General features: G+C 38.9%; 1 protein-coding gene across 4 annotated transcripts in view; it reads left to right on the plus strand.

The window, feature by feature from the left end:
* The first annotated feature begins 4,126 nt into the window (after positions 1-4,126).
* The window catches only part of SLC2A2 (solute carrier family 2 member 2), a 45,187-nt gene continuing 33,211 nt past the window's right edge, over positions 4,127-16,102 (plus strand). For 2 of the 4 annotated variants that reach the window (XM_037840807.1, XM_037840821.1), the window contains exons 1-3: positions 4,128-4,182; positions 10,292-10,384; positions 13,034-13,290. In XM_037840807.1, coding sequence (XP_037696735.1) covers positions 4,168-4,182; positions 10,292-10,384; positions 13,034-13,290 — 365 coding nt within the window. In that variant the 5' untranslated portion in view covers positions 4,128-4,167. Of the gene's footprint in view, positions 4,183-10,291; positions 10,385-13,033; positions 13,291-16,102 lie in introns of those variants that run through there. The other 2 variants (XM_037840813.1, XM_037840828.1) reach the window with 2 other exon arrangements.

Raw genomic sequence — 16,102 nt, forward strand, 5'->3', positions numbered from 1 at the left:
AGATAGAACAGTGAAAGTGTACTGCTGGCCTTAATGACTGAAAGCAAACTGTTTCTGGTGATTTTTACTAACAGGTATCAAGAAAAAAGCATTTTCCAGCTCAATAGCTGCATACCATGGCATATGTTAATCTACATTTGGAGCAGCAGCTGCTCATAACTAGGGACACAAAATCGTTAGCAAAGTATTAGCAGATAGAATTCAGTCATATATAAAAAGAACGATATGACATGGCCAAGTGGGGTTTATTCCAAGAACGCAAGGCTGGTTCAATATTTGGAAATAAATGAATATAATCCACCATATTAACAGGCTAATGAAGAAAAAAAAAATCACACAATCACATGTTGATACAGAAAAAGCATTTGAAAAAAATCAACACCCATTCTTTACTATAGAAAAAAACTCTTAGAAAAAATAGGAACAGAGGGGGAACTCCCTCAACTTGATAAAAAGCATCTATAAAAATCCTGCAAATGATATTATATTTAATTGTGAAAGGTTTAGTGCTCCCACCCTAAGAATGGGAACAAGGCAAAGATGTCCACTCTCATCACTCTTATTCAACATAGTACTAGAGGTATAGAAATGTCATAAGGCAAAAAAAAAAAAAAAAAAAAAAAAGGAAATAAAAGATATATAGATCAGAAAAGAACAAATAAAACTGTTCCTATTTGCAAATGACATGATTGATTACATAAAAAATTCCAAGGGCTCTACAGAAAAATTCCTAGAATAAGTGAATTCAGCAAAGTTAGAGGATACATGATAAACTCCCAAAAGTCAACTGTACTTCTATATACTAGCAATGAACACATAGACACTGAAATTTAAAATATAATACCATTTATAATTGCTCAAAAAAAAAAATGACAGGTATAAATCCAACAAAACATGTACAAGATTTATATGCTGAAAGTTTCAAAACACTGATGAAAGAAATCAAAGAAGATCTAAATAAATGAAGAAACATAGTGTGTTCATGGATTGGAAGATACAGCATTGTAAAGATGTCAATTTGTCATGAATTGATATACAGGTTTTAAACAATTATTATCAAAATCCCAGCAGGATATTTTTGTAGAAATGGACAATATTATTCAAAAATTTATATGGAAATGCAAAGAAACTAGGATAGCTAAAACAGTTTTGAGAAAGAAGAATAAAGTAAAAGGGATCGGTCTACCTGAATTTAAGACTTAATATATAAATACAGTAAACAAGACTATGTGGTATTGGCAGAAGGACAGACACAATGGAACAGAACAGAAAACTCAGAAATAGGCACACCCAAATATGCTCATTAGATTTTTGACAAAGGTGCAAAAGCAATTCAATGAAGGAAATGTAGGCTTTGCAACAGATGGTGCTGGAGCAATTGGACATCCATAAGCAAAAATGAACCTCAACCTAAATCTCACCCTTGTACAAAAATTAATTCACAATGTATCACAGACTTAAATGTAAACCATAAAACTATAAAACATTTTAGGAGAAAGATATGAGAAAATCTTTGGGATTTAAAGCTAGGCAAAAAGTTCTTAGACTCCACTCTGAAAACACAATTCATAGAGGAAAATTTGATAAACAGAACCTCACCAAAATTAAAATGTTTTACTCTGTGAAAGACTCTGTTAAAAGGATGAAAAGGTAAGCCATAGAGTGACCTTCTTCAGGGACTGGGACCTTCTGACTAGTTGAGGCCGGTTTGAAGTCATTGATTGGGTTTTCCAGAGATGCTTTTGCACTTTACCCACACCTGACTCATCGGACAGGAATGCATCATGCTGAGGTAGCTGGGTATTTTCCTTCCCGTTTAGAGAGAGAAAAAAAAAGCCAAATTCCCAATTTTGTAAAAGAAATGATTTTTTTTTAAGGGGGAGAGAGTTCTTTTCTGTCCTGAGAAGCTCTCACCACCTAGAGCTGTTGGCGTCCACTAACTACTAAGATTGATTAATCAACGAAGTAATCAGAATGTGACTTGAAGAGTTTAAAGGGTGAGGCCAGAAGAACCACCACGGCGCTGGTCTTTGATCTGGGCGCTGGTGCACCTCATTGAGTACACCCACCCCCACTCCAGCAGCAAAGCGAGAAAGGCTTGTCAGGGTCCCACTGCCAAGAAACGCCGGGACCCCCACGTGCAATCAGGACGCGCAGCTTCTTGAGTGGACGCTAATGTAAACTCTCCCGCGAGGGTGAACTCGAATTATCGATCCTCCAACCCTAAACCCATCAATTCAGACAATGTAACTGAACCTCTTCTCCCCGCAAAGGAGATAAAGTTTTAGCCCATCCCTAAATAATGCAGAGACTTATGAACAACAGCAGAGAACAGGAGAGACTTTCTAAACCAGGGGAAGCGGGTCGCAGCGGCTCAAAGACCCGCCCCCCCCGTTAGTGAGTGGCAGGTGGCCCTCCCAGTGGGAGAGCGGAACAGCTCCAGGCGGCCGCGCTGCGCGGACAGGGACCACGGACCTGGAGTTAAAGGCTCACGAGCCCCACTCGGCACTTAGGGCAAATTCCACGGCACAAAAGGAAGGTTCAAAAAGCAAAGGTTGCGAAACAGCAGAGATGACAGTGGCACAAAGACTCTTTCCCGCAGAGGGTCAGTCACCGGAAAATGATTACTAAGGAATCTCCTTCCGACTATAGCAGCTCTGACAATTGGACGTGCGCATCCGCAGCCGAAAATGAGAGATGAGCACAAAGCCGCGAGACCGCCATGCAAGAAAGTCTGTGTGGCTACCCGGGCGCTTTAAAGTCTGGTTTCAAAGTTGTTCACCAAAGCATGGCTCTACAACGTGATACGATTGGACTAATTAATCCGTGTAGAGTGTCGAGAGCAGCACCTGGCAGTGAGCCAGAACTCCATAAAGATAAGCTATCGCTACTATTAACATTTGTTCATGTGTTTCCTCTAAGAAACTGCTGTACTGCCTGTACATGTCTTTCTTTATACATCATGAACTCCTAGCAGGAGGAGACTGTGTCGTATCTCATGTATCCCAGAGCCTGGGATTTTGCTGGGCTCAATAAAAGTTTGTGGTTTGAATTGAATTATTTACCTTCTTAAGGCGAAAACATTTCAGGTCCGTCACTTGGCAGAGGTAGGAATGAAGAGAAAGTGGTGAAAAGACAAATGAAATCTGAGTCCCCTCTATCCCTTCACTTTTCCACGCTGTGTTTCTTCAAAGTACCCCCCCTTTTTGCTGCTGTCCCTTAATTTCTTCTGCTGGGCACTGGTTCTACTGATTGAGCAAAGTCCAAGCTCAATCAATTTTTATCTTGCCTGGATCCCCATACAGAAGCGTACAGTCTCAAGCCATATGAGGCTCTGGACATACATGTATTAATAATAATAATAGTAATAACGTTTGCATCTGCTGAACTCTTATTATGTGTCATGACTATGCTAAGCACTTTCACGTATTATCTGATTTAATCCTCCCAACAAAACAAAGAATGTGTTCTGTTAATTCCACTTTTATCAGGTAAAAAACAAAACAAAACAAAACAAAAAAAAGAAAAGGCACAGAAAAGTCACAGTAAGCCTCTTGCCTAAGGTCACACTACCAGTAAAATGTCGAAACTCAAACCCAAGTCCATCACACAACAAAGCTCACGCAGGTAGCCACTCAAACCTAAAACAGTCTTTGGCCACACAGCCTAGCTCTAAAGCACACACACCGCAGTGCTTCTCCTCTATGAAGCAGTATACGCTGTGCCTCCCCTGCCCGCCTCTTGGTCTCTCTTCCCTACAACAAGGCATTGCAGCCCAGCATAACTCATCTTCTACAAAAGTCCCCAAAGATTTCTCTTTTCACCTATCCTCACCTGCTGCCACACTTAACACATGCCTTCAAATGTAGCAGCCTCTGGTTTGTAACTTAACGCCTAAGGGGCTTGCTCCCATTTTCTTTCCTGGTAGAACAAAGGCATTGAAGCCACATTCTGGAGGCAAAGCTCATATTGATTAAATTCTCAGCAATATTTAGCCTCTCTGCTGAAACAATTAGACGTCGATGACTTTCAGGTATGTGTTGGCTTGCTCCTCCTTTTCTAATGTGTAACTAGGCTTGTGCTAAACTCTATCAAGCTAGGGCTGGCCAGCTGCATATGACACACTCTAAGGACCTAGAAATAAGAGGAGGACTCCCAACCCATAAAATGACAGACGATAAGGTAAAGCAGCATTATGTTCATTTTGAAACTGGCTTTGTGGGATGAATAGGGAAATTGTTTACATCCATGAGTATGTAGAAGATTCTTGGGATGTTGGGTGTAGCTACCACAAATCCAAGCTACTTCTCTTTGCCTAGCCAGTTGGTAGTTAATTTGACTGCTAAAAAGTTGAGGTTTCAAAGATACTTGCTCTGTTTTCTGACTAGTCTCCATAACTTTTTGTCAAGTGATTCTGTGTAACCATTTTACTGAAGGTATCTGCAAAAAAGGGGGAGGGGGGAGAGGGTAGATAAACATGAATCTAATCATGACAACTGATGTGAACTCTTCAAAGATGTCAATATATAAAAGAAAAAAGAGGTGGAAAGACTGTTCTAGATTAAAGGAGACTAAGAAGACCTGACAACTAAAAGCAATGAATGATCCTGGTTTGGAACACTGAAAGAGGAAGAAAACAGCTTAAAGGGATAGTATTGGGACGCTTGGGAAATTTTGAATATGGGCTGAATATTAGGTAACGTAACTGTATCAATGTTCCATTTATTTAGAACTATCACTAAATTTCCTTAGGGCACTTTAGAAATTGTGTGGTTGTGTGGTAAGACTTTCCTGGAGAAATAAGGATTTGTCTAATAATGGAGCCCACAAAGAATGAGAACTGAGGTGAAGTGCAGTATTTCTCAGCTTTGTGACTCTACCCAGACCTTGAAAACAGTGGGCTAAGCACAGGAATGAGAGTGCACATAGCACTTGACCTGTGGAGACCTCAGTTTCTTCAACTGAAAAATGACAAGATTATACTAACATCCACTCTCTAAGGCCCCTTTTAGCTTGAAAATTCTGTGATTCAAGGGGCCCCTAGCCTTTTCTGAAGTCAGGTGCAATATCATCTTTGGTTTGGCTTTTGAAGGCACACAGTTTAGAGAAGGGTATAAGCTTCTCCTCCTACCTAGCTAATCAGAAGCTACTGAAGATCTGCTCTTTTATTTAGTAGTGGAAGTTAAGGGCATCAGCTTTGGGTTCCAATCCTAGATTATCTGTCATTTACTAGCTGTGTGGTGTTGGGAATGCCACTCAAACATCTCTGAGCCCTGGTTTCCTCACCTGTAAAATGGAGACAATATCATGCACTTTGCAGTGTTATTGTGAAGCTTATTGGTGATGTCTAAAAGATTGTCATGGTTGACCTCAATAGCTATAGTAACCATTATTTGGCACCAGTGGTTAATGAGATGATAACGATGTGATTAAAGATGCATTTGTTTTGTAGTCCTTTCACTGTTTATAGGCAGACCACATTATATATTTTATTTAGTCTTTACAATAATCTTATGCATCACCTATTATTATACCAATATATATATGCAAAGAAACAGAGGCTCAGGGAAGTTAGGGGCCTACCTAGGACTCAAATAGGCTTTCTGCTTCCTAAGTCTACTTGTATTTTTTTTTTTCTAATGAGCCCCATCTGACTTCCAAACCACAAATTAAACACCACATTTTGTTTTATGTTAAGGCTCAGCCACTTGCCTAATCTACCCTCTCATCTTTACCCAGCAGCATATATTTTAATTGGATATGGAATCAAGTTTCTCTAACTTAAAATTATTAAGCTCTAAATGAAGGTGGTCTTTTAAAAGTACAGACTTCATAGTCTATGAAGTGATTAAGAGAAAAGGCATGCAGATCTTTTCTTCAAGTTATTTAACGTTTTCATTATCAGTTTCCCCACAAGTAAAATGGTGATTATAATCCCCAACTCCAGGGCTGAGGAGAGAATTGAGTGAGCTGATATAAGCAAACTACTTAGAAGCTAGCCCTGGACAGAGTAAGGTCTTCCAAGTCCTCACTATTACCATCAGCTATTATGCACCTATCCTTGCATCAACCACTTAAACATTAATTAGAATGAATGGATGCAGGTCAGTGGGGTTTATTCACATTTAGTTGTTTTCAGAAATTTTCTGTTTCATAAATAAAGCCTTTCTCTGACCAAATCTGATGTCAAAGCAACATAGAAGGTTGACTATGAGGATCACTTCTTTTCATTTCACAACGTTGGAGAAAGAAAAGATGAGGAGCAAGGAGATGATTTACATGGAGTTCAGAGAGGAAAATTAAACCTGAAAAGAAGAGGCAAAGAAAAAAAAAGACAAAAAGGAAATGCAATCAAACAGTCCCAGAGACTTAGATATTTGGGATGGCCACTTTAGTTGAAAGTTCTAAGAAATTCAAAAGACCTGCTTAGAATTGATGAGAATATCTATTCCAATTACCTGGCCAACTGGGTGAAATTTCTTTCTTGGGGAGTTACTGTGGGGAACTGTGGCTCTAGGGGACACCACCAGTATTAACTCTGAAAAAGAAGCCAAGAAGACCTGACCAGGACAATGACTTTAAGAACACTCGGAGGTTTCTATGCATTTTTTTTAACTGTCCTAGTTTCTTTACAGTTATTATCTTTGTTATCCCTATAACATGAGAATTGATCATAGAGGCACCTCCAGAATTTCTATAGGAAGAACTTAGAGGGAACAATCTGGTTGGAAGGGAATGGGGTGGGAGCTCCAGAGAACTTAGGTCTTTGAAAATTAACTTTTACTTTTATTAAAGTAATTTAGGAACAGCTAACAATGTTGTGACTTAGATTGTGCATCTGGAGTGTGATGGGGGAGGCTGATGGAGGTTATGGGGGACCAAATCTGCCACAGCTATCACCTTCACTCCAATTCTGACTTCCATAGCCCACCATTAGCATGGTCATCTGTTGGATTCTTAAAATGAGAAGAAAGAAACTATATGTTATCTGATGAGGAGAGGGGCAGAAAGCCAGCAGAGAAAAGACACCCAGGGATGGAGTGGGAGGTGACAGTCACTAAGAGACCAAATGTGTGGAGACTCTCTGCCTGAGGAAGAAAAAGATACAGCGAAGAGACTGGACAAGTGTATCACGGCCCTGGGCTTGGTGGTAGAACAGCCTTCAGGTTCTTCTACAGCTAAACCTCAGATGAACAGTTGAGTAGGCTTTGCTCTTTTGGGTTTTTCCCCCAAGATGTCCAAAAGATTTCTATGGGTAGGAGAGGGAGGAAAGGATTTATGTGGTGGGTGGTGGGAAAAAGCACTTGGGATTGGTGGGTTTGGGTGGTTTGGCTTCAGCATCACAGTGGACAAATTCTATAGATATATGCAGTCTTAATTTTTTTTCTAATTTAGAAAGATTGTAATCCTAGATTTTTAGATGTGCTTGAATTTTGGATGTCTGTTTCTGATCAATCAAGGATAAAAAAATAACCAAGTAGTTAAAAATACAGGCTCTGGATTCAAATCATTATTCTACCATTTACCAGCTGTGAGTCCTTAACCTACTCTAATCATCTGTAAAATGGGGGTACTATTGGTGCTGTCATGAGAGTGTAGTAACAGAATAATTAAAAAAATAAAATAAGATGTCCTTACCCTAGTCCTCAAAACCCAAGAATATGTTACCTTAATGGCAAAAGGGACTTTGCAGATGTGATTAAGTTTACAGACCTTGACATGAGGACATTATCCTTGATTTTCTGGGTGGGCCCAATCTAATCACACAAATCCTTAAAAGCAGAGTACCTTTCCCAGCTATAGTCAGGGTCAGAGAGATAAGAGGTGAGAAAGATGTGACCTGCCCATTGTTGGCTATGAAAATGGAAGAAAGATGCCACTAATCAAAGAATGTGGTGGTCTCGAGAGCTGGGAATGGCCCCCAGTTTATAGCCAACAAGACAATGCAGACCTCAGTCTTACAACCACAAGGAACTGAATTCCACCATCAATCTGCATTCTTCCCTAGAGGCTGCAGAAAGGAACACAGCCTGCTGACATCCTGATTTTAGTCCAGTGAGACTCATACCAGATTTCTGACCTTCAGAGCTACAAGATAATAAATTTGTGTTGTTTAAACCATCAGGTTTATGGTAATTTGTTACAATCACAGGAGAAAACTAATACAAAGAGTAAATGAGATAATCCACATAAAGCACTAAACAGAATGCTAATAGTAATCAAAATTAGGCCTTGAAGGCTTGTTTGCATTGTACCTAACATCAGAGTGTCCACATCAAAGAACTGGGTAAGAGTAGCTGATGGAGATTATGAGAGAGGTGGGTTAAAGCCCTGTTAAGCCTCCCATTAATTCCCTCATTGCCAAAAAGGTTGACTGTCTACAAATAGGATGAAATTCTCCATACTTGGAGAAGAAGGATTTGAAGACAAACCACTAACCAAGTGGATAAAACCCCATCCTGGCTTTGGATGTCTGAGCCACTGAGTTTTAAATGTCAACTTATACTTTAGAGAATAATTCAAAGATCTCTGGTGATCACATATACCATATAGTGTGTGCATGTGTTATGTAGAGAGAGATAGAAATAGATATAGATATAGATATAGATATAGATATAGATATAGATATAGATATAGATATATCATATCTTATCACCATATCATATATATTTTTGGAGTCAGTTCTGATGTCCTTTCTTTCAGGGAAGGAAACTGTTGAGAGGGGAGGTCTGCATAGGTGCCACCTGTAATTAATTCTGAATTAATGGAAAGAGAGGGGCTTTGTAAACCTACAGATTCTTAATCCCTTCTGCAGAGATTCCAATGTGGTGGTGGGTCTGGGGAGATGGCCACAAATCTGCATGTGTAAGAAGCTCTTCAAGCAGATTCAGGTTTTTATAACCATTAGACAAGATAACTTCAAGAGCTCTCTCAGTGTGGTTCTGTGATAATACTTTGTTGATGATGATGCTATGATCTCCATCTTGACTGGGGATTGAGGGGTCCTGGTTAATCAGCCATTCTGCATGCTGGAGTTGGGGGGTTACAACCATCCCCCAATTCTAAGAAAAAACTGATGCTCCTACAGGTGAAGTGGCTTGGGTCACATACCCACTAAGTGAACTGGAATCTAGGCTGATATGACCTATTCGTTCATTCAATCATTCAACAAAGTGCCAACTATATTCTATACTCTTTAAAATTTTTTAATTATGTAATTATACATGACATATTTTCCTTATAAAATGTCTAATAATATAAAGAAAAGAGAAAAAATACTATTTCATTCTCCTTCTTCAATCTTATATTCCTCTCCTAAGATCATCTTGTTCTTCAAGAAAATTTTCTATTAATTATATTCATAAATGCACATATTAAAGAATGCTTATGTTGAAGCCTTTTAAAAGAAAAATTGAGATTATACAACCTCCTTTGCCACTTATCAATAAGCCAGTACATAGCAATCACTTTAGCCCTTTTTAACTGCTGCATAGTATTCTATACCACGATGTGTTTGAATCTAAATCTTTTTAAACATTTTCCCATTGGTTGGCATTTAGGTTATTTCCATGTTTTTGCTATTACAAAACAAAAAACATGCTGCACTGAATATCCTTTTATGTGCCTCTCTGTAGGTATGATAAGATTTCTCTAGGATGGTTAGAAGTTTATTTGCTCAGTGGAAGGGAGTGAATGCTCTGCCCTTTTCTACATTGTCTTACTGTAGCTACATGGAGTTGGGGTTTGGGGTGGGTATAATATCACTTAACCCAGAATTCTAGGTTCAAGCTGCTAAAATTTAGTTGCAAATCCTGAAACATTTCTTTCCCTGGGTGTTGACATGGATTGTATAAATGCTGGCCAGTGCATATTGTACAACTACTGAAACATTTTTTTACCATGCCCAGGAGAGCTCCTTGCCTCTTTGTTAACTGAGATCTCATTTGACCTCTCCCAGTGATACAAACAACTGTTTTTTACATTGGACATCTCCTTTGGTCAGCAGCAATTCTAGATCTCAGTCCTGATTTTGAATAATTTAAAATATGTTAAAGGAAAGGGATGTTTGGTTGTTTGCTAAAACAAGCTGTCTTGGACTTTTTCAGCTTTAGTAACTTAGGGGAAATGATGGCTGGCTCTCATGTTCTCGTATGATGGCTCTCATCTGCTTGGAGCCCAGGGCATATTGTAAATAAGTACTGAGGGGACAGAACCAGCCTACAGACCAAAAGCATGATGTGCAACTGAAACTGCCTGGGTGCTTCCCTGCCCTGTGTTTCGCTCCTCACAGATCACTGGGACCTTGGTTTTCACTGTCTTCACTGCAGCACTGAGTTCTTTCCAGTTTGGATATGACATTGGTGTGATCAATGCACCTCAAAAGGCAAGTGAAACACATGCAAGTTCTCTTTTTGGCAATTGCTGTCAGTGACAGAAAGGTAGCGTCTGTGCTTCGACATGGAGATAAAGGGTGCCACGTGAGGGACACCAGGTAATCTTGGCCTTCTTTTGTGTGTCTCCAAAGCTGATAACTTAGCCTTGACTCCTTAGTCAACAATCCTCGCAGGAGAAGAAGGGTGGTAATAAATAATTCTTGATCTCTGACTCTGCTATTTGCTGAGCTCACAGAAAATTGCAGCCTGAATACCATGTGCCCATGATGTTACAAAGAAAGAGAGAGAGTTTATTGCAGCATTCTTTCAGAGGTTCCAAGCATATATGGATGAAAAACTCCAGGGAATAAGGGGAAACTATAGAAGGATGTGTTTCATTCAGTGCACAAACACCTTTTAAGCACCTTCTTACCATGCCTCAGATGCTTTAACATACAGTCTCTCCAGTTCAGTCCCTCCAGCAACATTACTATTCCCATTTCCAGTCCAGTTGAAAACCTTTAGGAGCCCAAGCACTAGAAAGATTACAGTTCCTGCCCCCATTCTTGCCTCCTATAGGTCATTCAAAGCAAAATAATAGAAAACTTTAGAATAATAGTCAAGACTTCCAACAAAGTTTGGGTTTTCTTCAGGATGACTATTTGGATGGTTATTTTTAAAAAAATGTATCAAATAATTTCTAAACTTTTTATAACTTATTTTGTGCACCTGTACTCTGGTGTCCATTGGATAGAGAGGAGAAGGATGTGATTTTCCCCAGCTCCCACAGCTTGCAAGACAGGGGGACCAGGAGTTCATTCCCCCCAGCTCTATCAGATTCTTGAGGGAAGGATTGGTATCTTGTTCCTCTTCCCATCACCAGTGCCAACACGATGACTGGCATATCAAAGGGGTTTAATAAAGTGTTAGTGAGTGAACAAGTGTATGAGCATTTGTTGGATGCCTTCTATTGAATCCATCCTTGCCCCACCTGCTTCTCTTACAACATTAGGCTCCAAGGAAGATATAAGATCCTGCAGGGTGTGAATGTATGAAATGTGTGCTACCCACAGTCCATTACCTGAAAAGGGCTGCTCCTTGGGCCAAAACTTGTGCCTCGGTTATCATCATGGGAGCAGCAGACCTTACCACAAGAGGTCAGGTAGCCTGCAACACTGGCAAATATTTATCATCACCCACACAAGAACCATGTCGTCCAGGTCTCCTGAAGTTTGGTTCAACTTCACCGTGACCTGGAATTGGCAGAATCCCTGTTCTTTTGCTGGAAGTCCTTTTCACATTCTTAAACTATCTTTTCCAGTCCCAGAGTGAAAACTAGGTGAAGGTCTCCCTACTCCTTCAATCCAAGTCCCAGAGCCAGAGCTGAAAACAGGGATCCCCCCGCCACTGGCGTACAGATTAATGCTTTTCTAAGGCCTCTTCCCTTTGTGTGTTTAAAGAGTTGCTTAAATTTGATTATGTAAGAATGGTCATACAGGCCCTGAATGACATTTTGGAATTATTTTAAGGTACTTTAAAGTAACACTTTTTATGATTATAAAATAAAATATGCCTGCTGCATAAATTATAAGAAAAAAATCAACCATAATTCTACCACAAAGAGAAAACTGCTGAGAATACTTTGGGTAACTCCTTCTAGCCCTTTTTCTATGCATATTATTCATGCAGAGCATCTTTCTAATGAGGCAGATGTCTCGGTCAGGCTTTGTTTATCTTAAGAGGATGTCAAGTGTTCCCCTTACTCGGTTGACTTTAGAACACAGAACTTTGCACAACCTAGAAGAGCTATATTTCAGGTACGTATGGGATAGTATCAACCCAGGTGGCTGCCACTGAATAGTGATCAAATCAGCACTGAGAGAGAATGGCATGGGAGGAAGACGGCCTGAAGAATATGCTTTCTTTCAATTATGCTTTGGCATGATATTCGCCTCTATGAAGCACATTGTAAAATACGGCTCTGTGAAACTTAGTTTTGCACACTGTTCTTCCTTTTACACACTGAACTCTACGAGGAACCCTAGGAGAAACACCCTTCAGGTCTCAGTACCTTCTCAAGGGCCACTGAGCTGTTGTAAACTTTGGAATTCATTAATATGTACTTGATTCTTTTCTCCTCTTTGCACTGGCTACTAGGAAATTCAGTGCTAAATTCGTGGCTCACTTTGAGCAAAGATATAGCACCCAGCGTTTGAATTTTGTAAACCAACTTTATTCTTGGTCTCATTTTAAATTTCCCAATCTTTTTTCTTGTATCCATCTTACACTTTTGTTAAAATATTTACATAACCAATTTAAGTCCTACTGTGCAAAAGCGACACGTGAAAATGTGTCTTTTTAGCTTGCAGAGTATTTTCAATGTGAATAGCTGCCAACATTTAAAAATTGAAGAACTTTAAATAAAAATCCAGATTTCTGGCTTCTGTTAAAAAAAATTAAAGGTCATGCAACACTGGCCTCCTCTGTACATCTTCCTTGTTTAGATGGGACAAATGCTCTCCTACTCCACAATCCTGACCACTCCCTATTCTTTGTTCCAGTCACTGAGGTACTCTTTGCCTCCTCTGCTTAGTCATTCCTGCCTGGTTCCTGTTGGCACCGAAATAATGGAGTTATTTTTCTTTATTTTATTTCCTCAGATAATAGAATTCCATTATAGACATGTGTTGGGTGCTCCACTGGATGACCGAAAGGCCACCAACAACTATACTATCAACAGCACAGAGGACCTGCCCACAGCCCTACACCCAGTGGGACCAATCCCTTGGGCCGAGGAGGAGAGTATGGCATCTGATCACCTCGTCACCATGCTCTGGTCCCTGTCTGTGTCCAGCTTTGCAGTTGGTGGAATGATCGCATCATTCTTCGGTGGGTGGCTTGGGGACAAGCTTGGAAGGTAGGCAAATTTCATAAATAAGCATTAAACACAGAAACTTTAGTCTTTTCGTTTTGTTAGGATTTGTTTAGAAAGATAACATTTTTCCTTTTGTGGAGTCGTTTTAGAGTTGTTTTTCCAATTCATGACTCTCTAAGGCAGGTTCATATTAGACCAAGTCAATGGAGAAAGCTGTTGCAGCAATCTAATTAATTGTGGAGGTATTTACAGAAAAATTGTGTTTGGTGTGCATTTCTAGATAATTGCTTTGACTTTCTGGCTTTGTAAGTTATAAAATATGTTAGGAAACCTCTGCACAAATGGTTAACTCAAAAACTCAACAGAAGAATTGAGATTGGGATTTTTAATTGGGAGTTGCTGTTTGCTTCACCATATCACTTCATTCCTCAAGCGCCCAGTTTCTCATTTTCAAATTAGAATTCAGCATTTGGATCAGCCAAGTCCTAAGGTCATGTCAATATCCCAAACTCCCAGTTGCCCAGTGTACTCAGCCTGGGGATTTTAGCTACTTCTATTTCAAAGTCCCAATCAGAAGTGAAGCAAGTGGTGTCTCCATTTCTCAACTCTTTGGTTGTTTTGGATTAAAAACACAGTGGAACTCCTTTAACCTCAAGTTTCACTTAATCATGTGACATACTAAACCATTTTGGATTTTCCCCCTAAATAGAGAGGAAATAAAATTAAAAAATCAAATGATTTTTTACTTTTTAGATATATTTCCTGTTTATTGAACTCAGCTTTTGTGCATTAATTACCCTTTTTCTGGTAATAAAAATAATATAGGCCAAATATGGAAAGTTTAGAAAAACACAAAAACCTTTAACCTTGTAAATAACTATCTAGGCACTAGCTTAATAATTCTGAATTACAATTCATTTACCAATTCTAGCTACAGACTTTAATTTTTATCTCTCTAGTTGTTAAAATTCTGATAACTTCTCCTTTTACCAGAGCTTTTATATAAGACTATAAGAAGTTTTCTTAATTAAATGATAGCATAGTAATGCAAGTTTTATTCTTTTTCTTATTTGAAAGGGACTTTCTGCTACCATAAAAGAAAATGGTCACTTCCTTACATTAAAAAAAAAATTTTTTTTATTGAGATTGTTCAGATATCATACAACTATCCAAAGATCCAAAGCGTAAAATCAGTTGCCCACGGCACCACCATACAGCTGTGCATCCATCAACACAATTAATTTTTTTTTCAATTTTTAGAACATTTTCACTACTCCAGAAAATAAATAGACAAAAAAAGGAAACTCAGATCCTCCCATACCCCTAACCATGCCCCCCTCCATTATTGATTCATAGTTTTGGTATAGTACATTTGTCACTGTTGATGAAAGAATGTTAAAATACTACTAACTGTAGTATATAGTTCGCAATAGGTATATATTTTTTCCCTATATGCCTCTTTATTATTAACTTCTAGTTATAGTGACATACATTTGTTCTAGTTCATGAGAGAGATTTCCAATATTTGTATAATCATGGACATTGTCCACCACAAGATTCACTGTTTTATACATTCCCATCTTTTAACTTCCAACTTTCCTTCTGGTGACATGCATGACTCTGAGCTTACCCTTTCCACCACCTTTACACAACCTTTCAGCACTGTTAGTTATTCTCACAACCTGCTACCATCACCCCTGTCCATTTCCAAACATTTAAGTTCACCCTAGTTGAACATTCTGCTCATAATAAGCAATGGCTCCCTGTTCTTTAGCCTCATTTCTCTATCCTGGTAATTTATATTTCATGTCTATGAGTTTACATATTACAATCAGTTCATGTCAGTGAGATCCTGCAATATTTGCCTTTATGTGTCTTATTTCACTCAATATAGTGCCCTCAAGGTTTCTTCATCAACCCATTTCTTTTAAGATGGTTTTGTTCACACACTATACATTATGTCTTAAATAAACAATCATTGGTTCTACATATAGTCACGTATTTATGTATGGAGCACCATCGCCATTCTCTATATAAGGACATCTCCATTTCTTCCACAAAGATGGAGGAAGAGTCAAAGAAGTCAGAGAGACAAAAGAAAAAGAAAAGAGAAAGAGAGAAAAACAAACAAACAAACAAAAAACTCAATAGCTACGAAGTGACAAAAGGAAAGATAGCATTAACATAAAGTAGAATAAAGAGTCAGACAACATTACCAATGCCAGGAGTCCCATACACTTCCCCTATTCCCCCCCCCATATGCATTTAGCTTTGGTGTATTGCCTTTGTTTTATTAAAGGAAGCATACTACAATGTTTCTGTTAATTCTAGCCTCTGGTTTGCATTGATTGTATTTTCCCCCCAATTCCACCCTATTTTTAACACCTTGCAATGTTGACATTCATTTGTTCTTCCTCATGTAAAAACATATTTGCACCTTTTATTACAATCATTGAGCATCCTAGGTTTCCCTGAGTTACACAGTCCCAGTCTTTATCATTTGTCTTTTGTTCTGGTGTCCCACATGATCTCAGCCTTCCTCTTTCAACCATATTCAGTCATCTGTGTTCAGTGTACTTACATTGTTCTGCTACTATCTCCCAAAACTGTTTTCAAACCTCTTACTCCTGTCTTTTCCTTTCTGTCTGCAGTGCTTCCTTTAGTGTTTCCTGTAGAGCAGGTATCTTGTTCACAAACTTTGTTATTGTCTGTTTGTCAAAGAATATTTTAAGCTCTCCCTCATATTTGGAGGATAATTTTGCCGGATATAGGATTCTTCGTTGGTGGTTTTTCTCTTTCAGTATCTTAAATATATCACCCCACTTCCTTCTTGCCTCCATGGTTTCTATTGAGA

The sequence above is a fragment of the Choloepus didactylus genome, chromosome 1 (genome assembly GCF_015220235.1).
Source record: "Choloepus didactylus isolate mChoDid1 chromosome 1, mChoDid1.pri, whole genome shotgun sequence".
Taxonomy (NCBI): domain Eukaryota; kingdom Metazoa; phylum Chordata; class Mammalia; order Pilosa; family Megalonychidae; genus Choloepus; species Choloepus didactylus.